Raw genomic sequence first — 17,445 nt, forward strand, 5'->3', positions numbered from 1 at the left:
ATCCAGAAAGTTTTTGTGCAGATATGTTACTATGGGAATACAATGTAGGTTCATCACTGCGATCCTGACATAAACATCAAAGCATGACCTGGAAACAGCCTCACGTCCTGTGCTCAAGAAGTTCCGTTTAACATGATCATCTTCCAAAGTCATGCCTAGTGTTTTCTGGGATTCTGAAGAACTTTCAGCATTCATAGACATTTACAGGGAACTACTGTGCATACCTAATAGCAAAATTGCACAAAGAAATTAAGAGCGAACGATGTGGGAAGTTGTGAAAGGGAGTGCTGTTCCACCAAGACAGTGCTCCAGTATGCACATCTGCTGTTGCCAAAGTTGTAATAGCTGATGCAGGATTCAAATTATTACCACACCCACCCCACCACACCACATCTAGCCCTTGGTGACTTTTCCCTGCTTAACCACCTGAAGGAAGAGCTCTGTGGGAAAAGATTTGAATCTGACGATGACATTATAATGCTGTGGATGATTGATTTGCAGTGTATGACCAAAAACTTTTTCCTCGTGGAATCAGAACCCTTCACGAGTGCTGGGAAAATGTTGCAAGGGGATTGTGTTGAAAATAATAATACTTCAGTTCATCGAAGATTTTTTCTCCTCATATTCTACAACATTTTGATCACCCCTCGTAGAAAATTTACATGTTGAAACATGTCAAATAGAGAAACTTCCTTTGTGCTTGATATGTGAGTAGTGATGATACCCAGCATCACATGATTTCATCTATATACTGCATTGTTGACACATTATCTAAAAACACCAAACATTACACACTGTTTGGTTGTATTGAAAAAATAATCAAAAACAATAATTGAATGGTCAATTCCAAAACTTGAAATCAACTCAGACACATAATTTTCACTTCTAAGTATCCTCCTGTAAATAGTATCATAGCATCACTAAAGAAGTAGCGAAAGCATTACTGAAATATTTTGAGTGTAAATAAAATGAGGCAACTAAAAAATACAAATATTAGTTTTCTAACAGTGTTACCCATCCCTGTTTTAAAACCATTGACAACTGTCTAGAAGATTTGCGATGAGGACTGTTTAAAAATATATATATATTCAACTTGTTTGGGCAAATGTCCGAGACATTTTGTACACTCCATTTGAAAATTATACTTTGGCATTACACATTCTGGACACATATCTATATATTTAAATATTTCTATTTCATTTAAGATAATGTTGCTGCACAAGTACGGGAAAAGATTGAACAAGGTAAGTGCACTTTCTCTTTAAAATATTTTAATTCTGTAACGTATTTTGTTAAGATTTGACATTACAAATTGAATCAACTTTTATACATGTTATATTTGTTTTCAAAATTAATTTCTTTTCTACATTCTAATCTGATCTAATCATGAATTTTGATGAAATGAATACTGAAAGGTTTGATTTCTTTTCTAATAGTATTCAACGAGAAGGTGAAAATTGGAGAATTAGAAGGTAGGTCAAAGTTAAATTTTGCAAGTTAATTTCTGAAAATTCCAGAATGTATTATACATTTTAGAGAATAAGTTTACTCTTGTGTGTTGTGTGGAGAAGCAGACGTACTGTAGGTAATTAAAGAAAGTTTATTTCCTGGGAAAGATCAGAAACTGAAGAATACCTCATGTACTTCTCCCAACAAATGGATAGGGGAACACAGCTCAGGGCTAGATAGCATAAAGAGATGATAATTATGTGTAAAAGGAAAGGAAGGATAATCATTGATAATCAGGAAGAGGAAATTTAGTAATATAAAATATGTCATTACTCGCAGACAGTTAGCAAGCAGTGCAGTCATGAAATATTCATGGAATGCTTATGTCAGATTGCCGAGTTGAATTTACTGAGGAGGAGAAGCAGGAAATGGGCAGGTAGGAAGGATGACACCTGCATAACTGGGGATTGTTATGTGGAAAGAGGGGAGAGGAGAGTCCAGGGGGATTCGGGAATGGAGAAATGTTGGTGAAGGAGGTATAGGGAGATCTGAGGAGATTCACATTTATTGCTGAGACTGGTAAGAATCCTTACTTTCATATCCAAATATGTGCCAGATCCAATCTTGACGATGTAAAATGCATTTGCGTGTGAGAGTCCTTTAAAGTTCTTTTAAAGTTGTGTTTTCATCTCTATCGAGGCTCACCATTATTTAGTATTAATGTATAAATAGGATCCAGCTCAAACACCCCAGAAAATCGATCCCAGTACCGAGAGTATGTTACCCAAGGAGGCAAGCCAGTCTTTAGTTTCCAGGTAACTGAAGGTACGATACGATAGTGGTGGCCATGGGTGTCCTCACAAGAATTGACACCATCAAAGGGACCAGTGGCCACATGCCTCTTAACATGTCATGAAGATTATGAACAAGCTAAGGTCTGGCTTTCTTTAACTTTGTCCACTGGTTTACTTAATTTTATCTATATTTACTATAAATAAGTCAGGTTCTAGTACAACTAGAAAAACATGATTTAGATAACAGGGCCTACCAAATAAAAAACTTTACAACATAACAACTTTATTAATTTTCCATTTTCCAGTGCAAATGAAGTACTGATATGTATTCTGCCCTGCTAAGGTGTAACTCCTTAAATCCTCTCTATTTTATATATGCCTATGATGAGTTTATGTCTTCCTAACTTATTATTTAAAGGTGTAGACAAATGCAAGACATATTTTACTCATTTCCTCCAAATCATGTCAAATGGAGTTGAGGGTCTCTGGCTTTGCAAGCCAAAGGGGTCATAACTATCAACTACTACACTTGCTCTAGGCCCACGATTTTCATTTATAAAAATCGAACTATTGGTCATAAATGTAATGAAATTTGCTATGGACATATCTTCATGTATGAGAAGCATGAGGCCAAGAGTGAGTGAAAAACCCTGTATTTCTACAGCCTGCTCAGTGGTTGAGAATTTTAAGTCGTCCAAATTTGATCTCACCACCAAAGTTTCCATGCTCGATTTGATTTGATTTGATTTTTGTTATTTAGTGTCAATTATCAGTCACTTTTGGCTAATTGCAATGATAAGGATGAGTGATGATATGAGGAAATTGATGAAGGGACACTCACAAAGAACGCCATCACCCTGATGATTATTGAGAGTAGCCAAATGTGGCAGAAAAGTGATGCCAAATTACTAAAATTCAAACACAATTTCTATAATTATAAATCTATATAAAATTACTGACATACATACTTCCATAAAGAGACTGTAATTGAGTGAACCAATTATATTGTCTTATTTCTTATATAAATATACACATTCCATTCATACACACACGCACACACGCCATGGTTTAGTAAATTTCTAACTACGCAGTTTCTTTCATTAAGGCAAACTTCATTTCATATCTTATTAAGGAGGTTAATGAACTATTTATTTTCTACATGAATTGTTTTCCATTTTATATGGAATCAGTAGAATACTAGCTATCAGTATGGGTAATTTTTGCATCAGCACTTTATTCTTATCAGTTAAAATTTCATATTGACCATTTAGTACTTGTAAATGCTAGAATCATGCATGGTGCTGTAGGCATAAAATAAGAAATCTAACACAATTTTTAAAAAGAAATGTTTCAATTTGATCAGCATGGCTTTGTCAGGTTATGTTTCATGTATATGTAAATTCACATACATATATTTTACAGGATATGATGTCAAGGAGGACAAACAAGAATTATATGGTACGTTAAATTACTTTTCATATTCTATTGATAAATTATGCAAACGAGGTTGAGCTAAAACCATATTTTACATTTACCTTTCAAAAGTTGCTGTGAATGGTAATGTTCTTGTTTTTTTGTATTCATTTTCTTTGTGTTGTGTCTGTCACTTTTGACTAACTGTGACAGTGAAGATGAATGATCATTTCAGTGGAAGAAAAAACTAAAAATATATAGAGCACCACATTTTTTTTTTCAAATATGGGCTAAGAAAGCTACATATCCAACTAAGATAAAGAAATGTGAGCTTAAAACATTTAATATGTTGAAACACTAAGATTGCTGACCAAGGCAGTTTATTAAGATATAAAAACACTTAACATGTAATGTTTCAACCCTGTATCAGGGTCTTCCTCAGACGAAGAACTATTAAAATGATGAAACACACACAGAAAGATTATATACACATAATCTTTCTGTGTGTGTATTTCATCATTTTAGTTTAGTTCTTCATCTGCGGAAGACCCTGATACAGGGTTGAAATGTTACATGTTTGCTAACTGTTTTTATACCCTAATAAACTGCCTTGGTCAGCAATCTTAGTGTTTTTAATATGAAAACAAGGCTTAATTATATTAATATGTTGATTAATACAAGATTGGATAAAAAGTAATTAATTCCTGTGCAGAGTGGCCTTCCCAAAGGCTCTACCAGTAACAGCACAAAAAACTATGCAATACATTCTAATATGTGGCCGACTCCTACCATATTGATGCAGATTTTAAAATTCAGATAGCAATAGTAAAAATTTATAATTTTGATTTAATGATACATGTAATACAGAAAAATCAAAACCATGAAAAAATATATACTGTACTATTTATTTATAAAGAAGAAATGTAATGGAAATTTCCAAAAGTGAACATAAATTATTTTAAAAAAGTGTTTTTACGGTAGAACTGTATTTGAAAATTCAGGTACCAGGTGAAAATTTTCAGGTGCTATGGCGACTAGGCACCCTGTATTTTTCTACCTCCAGATCATTGGATGAAATTGATGAAAGGACAGTTGAGACTTCAACTCAGAACACCAGTGGCAAGATCATGAGATGACTGCTCAACGAGCTTCCTCAGAAAGTTGTGTGGAGGACATTTGGAATTATTGGACTGCAATTTTGTGAGGACATTGCTGGTTAAAACACTAATTCTGAATACCAACTGCCATGTTGATGTGGAAAATTTCATAATGCCAGATAGGCAAGCACAATAGCTTAACATAATTTGGTTTCATCAGAATTGTGGAATACCACAAACACACTGGGGTTTGTACCAATATGAGCACTCTTGAGATTTGTTTTGTAATCGTCTGGCTCACGTTTCGGTGATATACCACACTGAAATTTGCAGTTTTCTTGAATATATTAGCCACTATTAGCACTAGTATATCAGTGCTTGGAAGTAACAGTTACAAAACCTGGCCATCATTCGGCCTGATTTAACAGCTACAGCCTACTTCCTAAGGAAAGGAGGGGAGTGGTACTTTAGGAAGATCATTGTCTCTCAGCTGCACACAATTGATGAGTTTAATGGAGATTTCACACTTCACAAATAACACATATCACTTCAATGTGAAACTTCCCTTAGACAACCATCTGCTGTGAAGTTGGTGCCATTCCAGAGAACATGTTGCAACATGTCTTAGAAGCCTTCCTGCATCAGTGGTGATGCAGCAGACATTATTTTAAAGAAATGCTAAAGTGATGGTGACGCACTTGTACATACGTACATGCACTATGCAATCTTTATAATCTCATGGGCAAATAAGATGGCTAAACCTTTCTCCAGTCTTTTATCAGACTGAAATTGGTAGATAAAATATGCACCATAAGTCATATTTTTCAGTCGATTAAATATATTCTGTGCACATAGACAAAACTTATATCTTATTTGTTGAGAATTACCTTTAAGTTCCACATACAGTAGAACCTCAATTTTACGTTTTTCAGGAGACCAAGACAAGAAATCTTAAAATACAGGAAATTATTACATGTTGCTGTATTAGGGTGACGAAAATTGAATGTATAACACAGGGAAGTCTAAAATCTAGGAACGTGATTTACTCCCCGTTTTTCCAAAATTAATTTATGAGATGCTATTCAGATGCCTTCTAAAAATTATTTTATCTTTATTTAGTTCATACGAACGTATTACTGCCCTGTACTACAAGTAAGGAACAGTCAAATATAACTGTATATAACTGCCATTTTATTGTTTTATTTCAGAGGAAATATATGCAGATGTTGTGGAACAAGTGAAGGAAGGTAAGCAGAGAATTAATGCATTAATTACAAATTTAGTCTTCTGAAATGAAATAAAATGGAAGAGTAATATATCTTCAGTAGTTAACAATTTTTTAAAAAATTAGATTTAGAATTCTTTCATGCATTGTGTGACTTGAAGATTGAAAAAATAATATGGTCAGAACACACATTCGCTTTTGGTTGTCCAAATTTTCAGACTGGCCCCGTTCTTTCCTTGGGGCTTAAAAGGTTATAAGCAAAACATAGTACTTTGAAGGGCATGACATGGCTAGTCATTCTACCAACCTGGCATTGAATATAACCTTTTTTTGATACCATTGAATCAATTTTATCCATGTTCCGAACTTTTAGATCCCTTCCTCGTAACTTTCATCTAATAAACCAGATAACAGCAATACAAACTGGCCACATGACACCCAATGAGAATTTGAGGTCATGTCTTATTGCCGTAATTCTTAACTTTCTTTCAGCGTACGAGAACAGTCAAGAGGAATAACAATTTTGAGGTAAATATGAACTTTTATGGAAAAGAACAATATTTGAACTGCAACATTTCTACGAGATCGCTTATTTATATTATAAGGGAAAATACTCCTACCTATGAGGCATCCAAAATGCTATAGTGTTAATTCTACAGTTATATTTTGCAGTATAAGTGGGAAATTAATGTAGGAATTAGGAACGGAACAGATTAATTGACAGTATTGGTCTTGGTTGATAAATGAAAATCACAAAAATGACATATAATTTTACTCATTTTGATATTTCAAAATACATAAATCCTATAAATCAGAATACATCATTCTGTCATTTTTTTACTGTTCCTTATGAATATAATAGTCTAAATTCAGGTGATCCAATTCTGTAAAATAAATCTCTAATGCAAAACCCTTAGCCATGCATTAATTAAGGAGATGGAAGACTCATTCAAGGTTCGTAATAAAATATTTGCCACTTTATATCATACTGGTAGAAGATATGTTAATACTAATGACAATAGATCACTTCATTTTCAATAAGGATGTTTTAGTGTAAAACACAAGAAACATTTACATGATATTGCAATCCTGACCAGAGGTGTTCATTTTAAATCAACCTCCCTCGCTCTCATGAACTGGCCTTGCCTTCATCCTGACCCACCCTGATGCTCATGTCCCACACAAGCCTTCACCCTTCCAAGTCTTCTGGAGGGTGACGTCTGCCCTCATGAGGGTTGCCCTCTGGATGGTGAACTCCTCTCCGATGTGTCTGGTTATTCCAGGAAAATAAACGTAACATTTTGTACCTAATCTGTCCATCTGCCATCGTGTCTGTGGTTCGTGACAATGGTATGGCTGTTAGAAGTGCAACAACCGAACCTGTAGCTGAAGAAGAGATGGCAACATTGCTAGACAACTGTGGATCAGTGTTCTCCCACAAAGATTTTCTTTGTTACTTTACAATTAGCTATATATGTCACCTGCAAGTTTTGCCCTCATCCTCACAAGTCCACCAGAGGGTGAGATCTGCCCTCATGAGGGTCACCCTCCGGATGATGAACACTTCTGATCCTGATATGTTAAATATGTTACCTTTAGAGTAACTTTAAACTATTGTCTTGCATAAGTATTGATTTTTGCATACCATAAAGTTTTGATTTCAAATCCTGGTGGAAGTACATTTTAAGTGTTAAGTGTAAAAGTGTACCACCATCCTGATTAACTCCGCATATATAATTCACTACAGAATATTTATTCAATTCTACATGTTACTAGCCATAGAATTTTGTGTTTCTAACAAAAATTACTAACTCTAGATATTCACATTTGTTTTCTTAGAAACAAGAAAGTTACCTGCACTGTATTTTTGTTTTTCAGGTTTGTGCTAAAAAGATGACAAATTCTTAAAATGTACATTAGTATGTTTCAAAACAAAAGACTATTTGAATATTTTTTGTACTTGACATAATAAATGCAGTAAAAGATATAAACAGTAATTTTTCTGCAGTTTTATATTTTAGTAGGTGCATTGAATCACAATTTCATTCCTAACCACAGCAATTTAAAAAGTTACAACAAACGTACTATTAATATGAATACTGCCTTTCTTTTTTGCCAATCAATTTAGAAATTTGTGATTCACAGGAATGAAATGCATGAGATGCGCTGATTATTATTATGTTCCATCATTATAATTTTTATTTTCTAAATGGCTAGATGGGCTCACATGTGGCCAAATGGTTATCGATCTTGCCTTTAGAATGGTCAGTCCAGAGTTCATCTCCAGTTAGTGAGAGACCCAAATTTTTATGTAGACAGTTTGGGAGTTGCTTAAAAAGAAGTAACAGGCTAGAAATCAAATTAACAGTGGCAATGGACTCAATGTGCTGACTATGCATCACCCAATAAAATGGCGAAACCAGGGCTGGCTCGGTAGCTCAGTTGGTAGAGCAATGACATGGTATGCCAGTGACCCAGGTACGAGTCCTGGTTGAGCATGACTTTTTTTCTGAAATATCAATGAAATGGACTTGCATATTGAAAAAAAAAAAGTTGACTTGTTGTTTTTTAAGTACACTTTATCACAGTAAGGCTAATCAGGACTGGACATCAAACCTGGGATCCCTTGACAAGGCGACGATGCTACCGCTGCACCATCGGGGAAGCCCTTGAAGAAAAATCTCTGATGTATTCTAGAGTATGCATTTCTCTGCATGTGGCAGCTAGCTAGTGGCAATTACAAATAACAACGAATGTGTATAGAGTGCAGTGTATTTCTTATGGAGAATGAAAATACTTTCTCCTTAACATTTTCACTATTCAAAGGTCCATGTTGGAATTTTTGGTTCAATGTTATTTTCTTCGACCATTCTGTCCATATACTTTGTGCCACTTTTGCATTCTTTGTTATTTTATGTATTTTATGCCACTATTGGCTAACCTCAACAATGAGAATCAGTGACACATTAGATGAAATTGATGAAGACACACTCATAGGAAAAAGCCAGGCAAAAACTAGAAAATGGGAAATATGGTGACGAGATTGAAAGTTTGCCACTTAATGTGCTCGGCCACCAAACCAGCTCACACAGTAAATAAAATTAACTTTTTCATAAGCACCATTGTAAAATTCTAGCTTCCATCAAACATCAAGCAATGTATCTATATCTCTCTTGTTCAGCTCTTTGCACAGCGCAAAAGAGCTGTACCTCTCAAGATTAAGTGCTAAAATCTGCAGTTCATTCACCAAAGTCTCATCTTGTACCATCCCTAGGCTGATGGTGTACTGAAACTATTATACGAGGCATGTCCAGAAAGTAGTACCGGTGTGGTAATATAAAAAGAATGAAAGAAGTTAGTTGAACAACACATTTTTACTCTGAAAGTACACACCTTGAGTTATTTTTCTATGTAGGCACTCATGGCACTGAGGCACTTATGATACCGGGAGGCAAGTTTTTGTACACCCTGATCATACACTCTTGCCACCAGTCCATTGAGAAATGCTGATTTGTCATCACATTCACCACCTTAAACCTCTATGAATTGATGATGAATTTCAGAAGGTCAAGTTTTCCTAGCATGCAAAACTAAATGACAGCTCTCACTTCGCACTTGTTAGGGTTCTCGAATTATTGGTTCATCTTGATTGTGCACAGAAATATGTACACAACCACAACCATGATGCAACTTGCACGAAAGCCAACATACAACTGACTCATACCAGGTGACAGATGGTGCTTGCATATCTTCCTGCTGGACTAGCAGCAGAAGTGTATGACAAGAGTATACAAAAACTTGTTCCTGGTGCTATAAGTGCCTGAATACCATGCGTACCTCTGCAGAAAAATAGCTGAAGGTATGTACGTGAGGGGACCCAAAAGAAACCAGAATTTTGTACTAAAAAATTGTGTATTTATTTTTAGGTGTTACAAATTTAATCTCCTTCAAAGTACTGAAACTCCTGCACAGTGATGCCTTTTAATGCCTCCCTCATTTTTTTCTTTGCCTCTTCCACATTTTCCTTTGAGGACTTTTTTTCATTCAAGGGAATAAAATGAAGTGGCAAGGAGCGAGATCAGGTGAATATGGTGGATGGATAAGCTGGGTCATGCTGTTTTTGGTTAAAAATTGTTTCACACTCAACGCTTTGTGCACTGGCACGTTGTCATGGTGAAGCCACCACTCCCCACTTTGCCACAACTCGGGGCGTTTTCATCTCATCGTGTCATGCAAACGTTTCAGAACTTGTAGGTAAAACGCCTGGTTAACAGTTTGACCATTAGGAACAAATTCTGCATGAACAATGCTGTTTGTATCAGAAAAAGGAATCAACATTGACTTGACATGTCGCCCTGAGTGAGGTTGGTCTGCAAGTGACAATTCACCATTTCTGAAGCGGGAAAACCACTCGTAAACTGCCTTCCCCAGAGCAGCTTCCTTATAAGCTGTTTCAAGCATTACAACTGTTTCCCCTACAATTTTCCCTAACAGAAAACAGAATTTCACAGCTGCACATTGTTCAAACTTTTCAGCCATCACAAAAATCAATGAATAAGCGACAGATGCTAAACAAAAAAATTACTACATGGCACCACAACTTCACTTGATGACGCTGGTAGGCAGACTGATGCAAAAGGCATGTAACGGCAGATGCATGTACTACAACGGGCCTGTCCACCAGAGAACGATTCCGGTTTCTTTTGAGTCCCTCCACATACCTAGTCTTACCATAAATACTGTCCCAAAGTTGTAAGTAAATAGACACAAAATGGTGAGAGATATTGTAATATCAGAATAACATGAGGTGCATGGATGCATTATGAACCAAAATCACAAATAATTATTCGAAATGGCCACCATTAGCACTGACACACTTCGAAAGTCTTCGTGGCCATGCATAAATTGAATTACGCAACACATTGACTGGAAAATGAGCAACTGCCTTCAGAAGAGACCAACCGCTTTAAACTTTCAATATTGGGATGTCTGTTCTTCCAAGCCATCTCCTGAAGCTTGGACCACAATTTGTAGTCCAAAGGGTATAGGTCCGGACTTGCAGAAGGCCAATCTTAAGTGGAAATGAAGTCTGGAACATTTGCTATGAGGGCACGCTCCATTTCTGTGAAAAAGGGGTAAAAACATCAGCCAACGTGTACCAGCAGACAGTGCTTGAAAAACGATGCAAGAATCTTACCGACACCATCTTCCATGGAGAGAACTGGAGCTTCCAGCAGGACTCAGCCCCAGCACACAAAGCACTCACCACCCAGCAGTGGTTGGAGGTAAATGTTCCTGACTTCATTTCCACGTCAGATTGGCCCTCTGCCAGTCCAGACTTAATCCCTTTGGACTACAAATTGTGGTCCAAGCTTCAAGAGATGGCTTGCAAGAAGAGACATCCCAATATTGACAGTTTAAAGCCGTCTCTTCAGAAGGCAGCTGCGGAGTTTCCACTTGATATGTTGCGTAATTCCATTGATGAGTGGCCACGAAGACTTCAGAAGTGTGTCAATGCTAAAGGTGGCCATTTCGAATAATTATTTGAGATTTTGGTTCATAATGCATCCATGCACCTCATGTTATTCTGATATTACAATATCTCTCACCATTTTGTGTCTATTTACTTACAACTTTGAGACAGTATTTATGGTAAGACTAGGTACTTTCAGAGTAAAAAGGTTTTGTTTAACTGACTTCTTTTGTTCTTGTTCTTTTACAAAACAAGTACTACTTTCTTAATGTGCCTTGTATAAACAATGAAAGAAGTTACCATAAATATACTACTGATGCTCTAGGAAGAATTCCAAACAGATGAATGTGAGTAGATGAAACTGACAAAAGGATACTCACAAAAGAAAGCCCTTCCATTGGATAGGATTTTAACCTTTGGTAGTAAGCAACAATAGTCTGAAATGTATACTACTTTTCCGGATTCTCTGGAGTAGCGACGTACAGAGGAGAAAGCTTGTGGGTGGGGCCAGACTGGGTGGGGAAGGGTGCAGGATGAAAGCAACGAAGTGCTGTGCGGTGTAACGGCCGTAAAGCAAAATGCTTAACAATGGCCAGTGTATTGTTTTACACAAATAACAAATAATATTGCACGTTTATTTGTCTTTTGATGCTACGAAGAACAGAAAAAAATTAAAACAAATTTAAACATACATTTTCACAAAACATGCAAATAACCACAAACTATGAAACATCATCTATCAAAATGTGTTTTAAACAAGTCTGAAAAACATGTTTAAAACACTTTGTTTTAAACGTTTTAAACATTTGTAAAAAATAACAAAGCCATGTGTTTTAAACTTTTCAAACAAGTAGTTCTCGAACACATTCAACACTATGCGGCACTCTCCTGAATGCAGATTTCCCCTAGACCTGCAAGCTGACATCTTTACTACGGGAACTACTGGACCGCGAATGAGCAGTCGAGTCGCCCCCTCCCCTGGATGCCCCTCCCCTCTGTGCGTTCACACCCTTCAACATGCACCCAGAACACGTTCGCGTTCTCTTACTCCAGAGAATCCGGGAAAGGAATATAATTGGACGATTCAACGATTGCATTGCTGGAGCATAGATATTCTGAACAATTTTCAGTAAACATAATAACACATGCAATTTCAACAACTTTTAGTCCAACATACCTTCTCTCGTAACAAGTTTTTAATGCTGAGTATTCCCAAGATACTGGTTAACCATATCTATCTGACTGATACGAGGACGTTTTGAGACTAGTTCTGTAACATGCCAACAGATGGCAACGCAAGGCTGCACGCACGGGCACAGGGAGCACCAACCTTCATAAGTCAGTGTGCCAAGAGACATCATCCTGTGTACATCATGAGCTGTGCAGCTGGTGCTCTTCTTACCACGTGCCTTACCACATCTGCAATTTCATCATGGACAGCAAGTTAGAACAGAGAAATTCTTTGTGAAACTGGGCAAATCCGCTACAGAGACATGCACGCCTCAAGAGTGGAAGAACATCACTGGAAGACAGCATGCTGACAGAGTTCTTGGCAGACATGGACGCGGTGTTCCTTCTGCTCCTGGGTCGGCAGCCTGGGGACGAACTTGGCAGCAAAACGGCACATGTTCAAATCACACGTGAGGATTGCCTGCACTGTTCCGTATGACACACCAACGATAGCAGTAATGTTGTGGATTGTTCTCCAATGATCCTCATGCACAAGTTGCCAAATGGTTTCGACATTTTCGGGTGTTGTGCTCGTCCTGATCTCTCGTCGTCTTCCAGTGATGTTCTTCCACTCTTGAAGTGCACATGCCACTCAAAACACCTCGCACGACTCATTGCAGCATCGCTGTACACTTGCCGAATCATGTCAAGCATCTTTGTGGTGGATTTGCCCAGTTTCACACAGAATTTCATGTTCCCTCGTTGTTCTAACTTGCTGTCCATGATGAAATCGCAGACGTGGTAACGCATGTGGTCAGAAGAGCACCTGCTGCACAGCTCACGATGTACACAGGACAATGTCTCTTGGCACACTGACTTATGAAGGTTGGTGCTCCCTGTGCCTGTGCATGCAGCCTTGCACTGCCATCTGTTGGCATGTTACAGAACTAGTCTCAAAACTTTTTGATACGTCCTCGCACAATATCATCTTGTGTTGCTGTAGGTTTGTCCACCATGGAAGAATCATATTGGCGTGTTACACCTGTGAATTATAAAACCCACACTGTCACAAGGAGAGAGATACAACCAGCAGCAACAGAGGATATTTTTATCAGCAGCTAGTCATGGTTAAACGTAACTAAGGAATAGCACAACTGATATTTTGCAACATGTCTTCTATATTGAACAGAAATGAAGAAACACAATGCCTCCTGTAGCTCTGGCCGAGCGGAGAACTCTATTTTCTGTCTATCACACAATGTCAGCAAAATACTGCAACTGGTGTTGTGGTTGTTCAGTGCCGTACAAAGTTTATCAACATAGTGTTTTTTTGCAATAACTTTTTTCAAGCTTCATAGATTCAAGTGACATTTTTATATGTTACGTAGCAAGGTAGGTACATCTGTATCAATGGGTGGTAGATCAGTTCGAACAATTTACAAAATATTTAACGCTCTTTATTTGATTTTTTTCAACCTGGGAAAAAATGACACTTACTCTAATTACTGTAATGCATGAATGCCTTGAGCAACCATCACCGAACTAGTCACCAGAATCAATCTAGTACTTGATTTCAAAGCCCTTGCATTGGATACGGAGCCAATCACAGCCTGGCACTTGTGTGGCATGGAGTCAATCAATGTGTCGATCACCAACTGAAAGACCTTGCTCCATTGTTCCTTCAGCTAGGCAAACAAACATCTTGTTGGCATTCGTGACTGCCTTCTGTTTGAAGCGTCACTCCATCTTGGCCCACATATGATCAATGGGAATCAAGACCGGAGTCTGGTTTGGCCACTCCATGCGAGTCATCGTGATGGTGGCACTTCTGGGCGACCCCTGATTGGGGCTTCGGGTCATTGTCCTCCTGCAGGATGCAGAGAAACAGGCAATCATGAAGTACCAAGGGTTTTATTAAATACTGTTAGATTCAAACATGATAAAAACAAGGACAAAAACAGTAAAACATAAAGATATTGATGCTATTTCCTTCCAGTTTTTAGCCACTACATGTTCATAGTTTCTTCTAATATTATTAGAGAAAATTATCTCTAAAAGTTATCCGAAAGGTATATACGGTATGCACCAAAATACAGTATTGAAAGTCGCGCATCTCGAAGGGCATAGCTCCAGCCTCACATGTTCTTAGTAGTGATTTACCACGCATGGAAAATCAACATGCTAATAGTGTGTATGTTCGTTTCTTTCAGGAGAAATAAACTCACCGATGACTACAAGGTAATGTTCGTAATTTTATTTCAGTACTGTATATTTTGGTGCATATTGTGCAAGCTTAACAACTCCAATAAGTGTAGGGTCATTTCATCTCAAATCATACAGGTAGGTACTACACACTCACTTGCACAAACGTGAATGTGCATGCACACACAAAATGTTATATCAATAATATCTTTGATGATTTACAGGTTTCATGATAAGCAGCAGTTAGAAACAGTGTTGGCATTGTAAGATATTTTACAGTATAAATCTAAAAAAAATTACGGAACATGGACATTTTTTAAAAATTCCTCCCGTTACACACAAAAATATTTTCCGGTCTAATTGCACCTCCTGCAAGTACAGTAACTAAAGACTATATTGTATAATTTTCAGAAATTTTGAGATGGGTGTTTTTAAGAAATTGATTTCTAAAAAACGGTCAAAATGGATTTTTTAAATTTTTTTACAAAGAATTTTCTACAATTTTACATATTCTATTATCCCAGCAAAATTTATGTTCTGTGGTTCCTCACTTTAAAAAAAGAAATAGAACTGAAAAAAAAATTCACATTTTTGGATTTTGATTTTTAATTTTAGAGTTGAAGAGGGTTTCATAAATATGTTCCCTTGGAAGTGCTTTTTTTGATTCATAGTGGTTTGAAAATTGTATTATTTTCCTTACATAAAATTTATTATCAAATAGTGTCTTTCTTTGTGAGCTTGTAATACTGTAACAAATCAACAGAAAATGAAAATACTTTATTTTTAGACATGCATCATGTGGTAAAGGTAAAAAAAGGTAAAGTGCTCCCCTGTGCATAGCACCACGCCATGAAGGCGTATAGGGGGTGTGGGGGTAATGCCCCACACTTTCTTGATCCGGTCGTGAGTGGGGGTGATGTGATCAGCATCACGCCCCTGACTGCCTTTACCCCCCAGGGTTTCCCCCAGGTACCCATGTTATTCGACGCTGGGTAGGTGCCGGGGCCGCTTCCATCGTTAGAAAAGTTCCTGGATCGAACCAGCCGGAGATCGAACCTGGGACCTTTAGCATGGTAGTCGACGCGTTACCGACTGAACCTCCGCGGCCACCATGTGGTCCTTCAACATATATTTTTTTCAGCAAAATCCGTGATGGTGAGTAGACAGCACCTATATGATTTGAGATGAAATCACCCTGTATCAATTTTTGGCTAACAATTCCTCATAGCATCCGTTTTTATTGTTGAACTGATACAGCAACAAAGGGCATTAATATGAAAAATCACATAACTTTGTCATTTGATAACATGCTTATGTCACCCAATTTCCTTTGATATATTTTACAATAATCTACATATTTCATTTAGTTAATACATTAAATCATGTATTAAACATTGAAATTTCCTAAGAATAATTTGGACTTCTTAATTGTTCCCATATAACACTTCCAATGGCTTCAAACACTCTTTATTTTCTTCAGGGGGCGTGGGTTTCAAGGAAAATATGCGAATGGCATGTTTCCCACCACAGAGTTGACCTTCATCTCCTGTGCACCCCACATCATCGCACTCTTCATTGTTTAATCTCCACTCCTCACTAGGAAGCTTATTGTCACAGTAACACTGGTAACTGTGAAAAAGGCATTAAACAAATTACATTAAAATTGTATCTGTACAGTAGCATTTGTAAAAAATGCTTACGTTCATGCTCCGCTACCGTTGGAAATATAGGTGGTAGGGATGGGCTGACATGAAATTTTGGCCAATACCGATACCTAGGGGAGTGCGGGACAGAATATTTTTGATCGAGACGGGATCGAGAAGGGAAATATTTTTAATCATGACATTCGAAATGCGAAAAATTTGCCATTTCCCAACTAAGTAGGGAAATTTTTGGGACAGGAAATGTTCGAAATTTCCAGAAGCTCTGAAAATATCGAATTCTACACATCATTTTCAACTTAAGCGATTGTTTTTGACTTCTGGAATAAAAACAAACAATTTCCGACAAGTTCCAGACACTTGCAATGAACAAAACGTCGAGAATTAACAACTTTCTAAAATAACCATTCGGAATTTCCCGACTCCTCCCGACAATTCACAAGGTAGGTAAGGATTATGGAATTTTATCATACGAAGTAAGTTTAAAATAAAATACTTGATTATTTTTTAAGTTACGACTAACTGAGATTAGAGTGAAGAATGATTGATTAAGAAATACATTTTGTAATTTATCAGTCTCCTTATCCATTCTCGGTATTATATGTTGATATTTCCACTGAGGTTTGGAATCCTCTGCTTGCAAGAACCATGAGTGCAGACTCATTTTTCGATGCATAAAGCTCCTTCTCTCTTCTCTGTACACCAAACAACTTAACTCTTGCATATAAGTGAAACAATTGAATTGTACAAAAGAAAGTATCATATTTCCATACATTATCAATGGGATTTCTGCTTCAGTAAGGTATATCCAAGTGAAGTACTGTGAAACCGACACCATGCAGTCATAAAGTTATTGCTGACGAAAAGAATATGTAGGTATTAGAAATTTAATGCAAGCAATTCATAGAATTGCATTGTATAGGTACAGGGTGACAATTAATGAACTATATGAAATAAAACC

General features: G+C 37.1%; 2 protein-coding genes across 5 annotated transcripts in view; one reads left to right on the top strand and one right to left on the bottom strand.

Moving 5' to 3' along the window:
- The window catches only part of LOC146001931 (uncharacterized), a 33,887-nt gene extending 25,915 nt beyond the window's left edge, over window positions 1-7,972 (top strand). The window contains exons 13-18 of the mRNA XM_083139651.1: window positions 1,206-1,244; window positions 1,437-1,472; window positions 3,666-3,701; window positions 5,962-6,000; window positions 6,471-6,506; window positions 7,857-7,972. Of these exons, the coding sequence (XP_082995777.1) occupies window positions 1,206-1,244; window positions 1,437-1,472; window positions 3,666-3,701; window positions 5,962-6,000; window positions 6,471-6,496 (176 nt within the window). The 3' untranslated portion in view covers window positions 6,497-6,506; window positions 7,857-7,972. The remainder of the gene's footprint in view (window positions 1-1,205; window positions 1,245-1,436; window positions 1,473-3,665; window positions 3,702-5,961; window positions 6,001-6,470; window positions 6,507-7,856) is intronic.
- A 6,164-nt stretch (window positions 7,973-14,136) lies between these two features.
- The window catches only part of LOC146001932 (xylosyltransferase sqv-6-like), a 33,561-nt gene continuing 30,252 nt past the window's right edge, over window positions 14,137-17,445 (bottom strand). For 3 of the 4 annotated variants that reach the window (XM_083139653.1, XM_083139652.1, XM_083139654.1), the window contains exon 4: window positions 16,023-16,452. In XM_083139653.1, the coding sequence (XP_082995779.1) occupies window positions 16,248-16,452 (205 nt within the window). In that variant the 3' untranslated portion in view covers window positions 16,023-16,247. Of the gene's footprint in view, window positions 14,489-16,022; window positions 16,453-17,445 lie in introns of those variants that run through there. The other variant, XM_083139656.1, reaches the window with a different exon arrangement.

The sequence above is a fragment of the Lepisma saccharinum genome, chromosome 18 (assembly GCF_977018435.1).
Source record: "Lepisma saccharinum chromosome 18, izLepSacc3.1, whole genome shotgun sequence".
NCBI classification, from domain to species: domain Eukaryota; kingdom Metazoa; phylum Arthropoda; class Insecta; order Zygentoma; family Lepismatidae; genus Lepisma; species Lepisma saccharinum.